Source organism: Vigna radiata, unplaced genomic scaffold (genome assembly GCF_000741045.1).
Source record: "Vigna radiata var. radiata cultivar VC1973A unplaced genomic scaffold, Vradiata_ver6 scaffold_281, whole genome shotgun sequence".
Lineage (NCBI taxonomy): Eukaryota > Viridiplantae > Streptophyta > Magnoliopsida > Fabales > Fabaceae > Vigna > Vigna radiata.
In genome coordinates, this window is record NW_014542220.1 from 389,711 (window position 1) to 393,490 (window position 3,780).

The 3,780-nt window shown below is 33.6% G+C and overlaps 1 protein-coding gene across 3 annotated transcripts; it reads right to left on the reverse strand.

Moving 5' to 3' along the window:
- Positions 1–336: 336 nt before the first annotated feature.
- On the reverse strand, positions 337–3,437 carry LOC106779442. Of its 3 annotated transcripts, none has more exons than XR_002666390.1 (3): positions 3,400–3,437; positions 3,189–3,290; positions 337–733 (listed from the first exon to the last, which is right to left on the reverse strand). XR_002666390.1 is itself a non-coding variant. In XM_014667542.2 (3 exons), exons 1-3 carry the CDS (start codon positions 2,934–2,936, stop codon positions 1,821–1,823), a joined length of 525 nt encoding a protein of 174 aa, XP_014523028.2. In that variant the 5' UTR covers positions 2,937–2,998; the 3' UTR covers positions 1,559–1,820. The 3 variants fall into 3 exon arrangements, 1 of the variants encoding a protein (XP_014523028.2); XM_014667542.2 differs by lacking the exons at positions 337–733; positions 3,189–3,290; positions 3,400–3,437 and adding exons at positions 1,559–1,892; positions 2,007–2,405; positions 2,883–2,998; XR_002666391.1 differs by lacking the exons at positions 337–733; positions 3,400–3,437 and adding an exon at positions 2,316–2,405 and having other exon boundaries at positions 3,189–3,389.
- Positions 3,438–3,780: the final 343 nt, after the last annotated feature.

Sequence of the window (3,780 nt, forward strand, 5' to 3'; positions counted from 1 at the left end):
TACGGAAAAATCCGTATGTAACTTTATAGCTTTATAAAAAAAATTAAATAATTTTATTTTTGCATCCAATAACTAAAAATTTATATATTTGATAAGAGAAACATAACTTTCGAATTAATAACACATGCAATATATAATAAATACACAAAAATATGTATTTAGAAAAGTGAATTCAAATTACTAATACAATTAAAGTGTAATATACATTCATACAAAAACAACTTAAGGGTAAAAATTGAGATAAATGATTGAAATTACAATTTNTGGTGCAGTTTTACACTTCATCCATGCTTAACATGCTTAACCTCTTCATTAGAAATCTGCATTATAATGAAGANAACAATATCATAAGTTTTCCAAATCTCAAATGCATATATCAAATCTCATCTTTAATGTAATCGAATGAACTGATTCANCAATTTAATTAATTTCAATATAGCTGAGGACAATAACAAAAAGTCTCCATTTTTTAAAAGCAAAAACTTTACCGTGTAATTTATGCTAGGAACTAGAAACACTTAGTTGGAAATCAAAAGGAAAAAAATAGCAGCNACACCAACAAAAACAATGATGACAAATTCAAAGCTATAATGATCCATATCACACTATTTGAGTTTGCAGCTACTTGGCACAATTACAAGGAGTGAGAAACTTACNGAGAGCAGTCATTATAGCACTTCTCAGCTTGCTTAAAGTCATCAGCATAAAGGTAGATAACTGCACTGAGATATGNCTGCAATATGACAAGGAACATNCGAAGTTTATCACAAATTAATACATTAGAAATTCTGCCTTCTACTGTCTGACACAACTCTCTTATTTCTAGCCCTGAACCTGGCCACATAAAAATGTGGAACAAAACCAAGCACGACAGGAAGAGTTTCAAAGAAATAATTTTTAGTCAACAATATTCAAACAAAGGATGCTTATCCATTGCCTTCAACTTGCATAAAAGTTTCCAAGTGCTAATTTGTATGTTCTTAATACAAGCAAAATGATGAATAACAGTGCTCGTTGCTCTGATTCTAGATACTTATAATACATCATGCAGTGCAGTTCTGGAGAATCTAAAATATTATAACAATGCTAAGCACATTTCATGGTAGAATATAACTGTGTCCAAACTAAGAAACATGAAATTTAGCCTCAGATTTTATTAGTGAAAGGATTAACTTAGAGAGGTGCACAAATTTAATGAAAGGATTTAGCCTCAAATTTATCCTTNTTTTTGTTTCCCTTTAAGGTCNACAAATAGAGTTTCCCAATCCCTATCTATAAGGGACGACCCTCTTAGAAGATCATGAACTTTACGTCAACTCGAAACCAAATGACTAATGTTCTCCTAGAGAAATTATTCATTCAAAGAAATCTCGATAAAAGATGTGCACACACATAGCCAATTGCCCCAAACATTAGCATAAATTTCATATATTCCCCAAAAAATTGCTTCTTTACTTCTACCAAAACTAGAAAAGGTAATTAACAAGAGCTGGTCCAAGAATCTAGAGCTCGTAAACTCCAGAAAACTCAAAGTGCCAAACAAAGTGTTGATTCATGACCTATCAGTTATATGCAACTAACCTCGAAACTTATTTGAACTTATCTTCTCATATTATAAGAACTTAAGCTGAAAATCCCTAATATTTATTGTACAACCAATACACTTTTTCCACCAATCTCAACAACATCAATTGTTACAATGATTTCAGACATATTGTGTTGTATTCATAAAATAAGATATGCTATAGAAGGCACTAAACATGAGTTTAAATTTCATGCTTTCTAAAATACATCATTGAAAATCTCACATCTGATCAGTTTCATCTTTCCCTTTTTGGTGGAGGCAAATGTTCAGTTTCTTTGATAGCATGTTCGAAACAAAATCCTGATTCCTGAGTGTAATATGACCTTTAAATGNGATTCTCTTTTTCTATGGCCACAGGTACAGTTAGCACAAAATTTCATCTAGAAAATCCATAAATAAAGCAAAGTAGAAGATAACTTACATGTGGCTTAGTTTGTTCATTATATGTCCTTGCAGAAATGGGTGTAGCAACTGAAGGAGACAGATTTGATGCTGGTGTAACAGGAAGAGAAGTGCATCTTTTCCATGCAATTTCAGATATGGAGGCCATATTAGAACTGTCTGCAGTTGTCTTGGGGTCTGAATTAAGTAGGCTGCTTCTTTCTCCATCCCTTACATTTCCTTTTCTTTTGAAGCTCAAGGCCCGCAAGAAGCCTCTTGATGATGATATCCCTTTGCTGAAACTTTGAGAATGGTCCAGAACTGTTCCACCACTAGTGCTCCCAAACCCTATAGGTCTAGGAGGAACTTGAAGTGAAATATCAGGGCGCCTACCATTGGGTCCACTATCTGAAACTTCTTTGTTTCCCAGTGGGACATCCTGCATGTAACAAGGACACTTTAACAAAAGCTTGTGCCAGGCTCCCAGCAGTTTAGTTTGGCATAATTTTACAAAGAACAACAGATAATATAGAAAAAATAATTTCGAAAAGCATCATGAATGCAATAATTAAAATGCAAGCATGTAAAAGATTGAATATGGCAAACACGACAATTACAGTGCAAGCACATCAAAAGGTAGCACATAAATCTAGCTCCATGATGAATCACTAATTATCCTTAACAAGTTGATCATTATTAGATGTCCTCTTTCAACACGGAGATTCAAGAATTGAATCAAGTGCTTCAATCAATGCAANTGGNAAAAAGTCTATACATTTCTCTACAGAAACTGGTATATCAAAACATAGCAAGATGTGAAACAAGCTAAGAAGAAAAAGGTCATATCCAGAACCCCTTTTACAAACGACATTATCCGTCAGAGCACACAACTGATGCATCAACTTCAAGGACCTACCAAAAAACTCTGCAAACTCAAAATCAAAATTTCCTCACCACCGATAGAGCACATGCATGTTCTCTCTCATCTTCTCCTATACCCTCTTATAAATGAAACAANAAAACCAACAAGTACAGCACACACACATGTTGACATGCTCTCATCAGATAAGGTAGGCACTTAAAGATAGATTCATGTCCAATTCATCCTCAGCCCACAATAAGGAGGAAAGAACGAAGATTCACATCCTGACCAACAACATTCTAAATATTGAAACTCACACACAAGACTAAGGGAAGTCTACAATCTTTATTAATGGAATACATGGATCGTTATCTCCCAGTGCTCCTTGAACTTTAGCTAGATCAACCATACATAGTAAAAGAAGTCAAGGATGTGATCAATGGGAGATGCAAAATGCTTCAACTGTTAAAGATAAAAAATTAACAAGAAGATGGCATCTAAGAAGGAAGGGTAATTTTATCAAAGGTCAACAATGGGTAGATGAAGTTATAATTCATAAATGTTAACTTACAGCAGATAGAGTGAGATCATAAGCACCAACTGTTACACCCAAGCACAGAACCTCCCGTAGCCTGATTTAAGAGGGTTTTGGATAAGGGTTAAATTCCTAAACCAAAGTAAGAATATCAAAGAGACTCATTTCAGTAATCTAAAAATATATTCAACAACAGGGGATATCACTTTCTTCAATTGCTCTTTGATAAAAGTCAAATACAACTGTCGAATTGTCAAAAAATAATATCAAATTGCCAAATAATAAGAACTAATTATCTTTTACAGTTTATACATTACATGATTCAATCATAAACTATGAAAGAGAAAATATGAACACAAAAGAAGAACTCTGACTGATTCCAAATCTTACACATCACGGGATGGTCAAAAGCTTCAT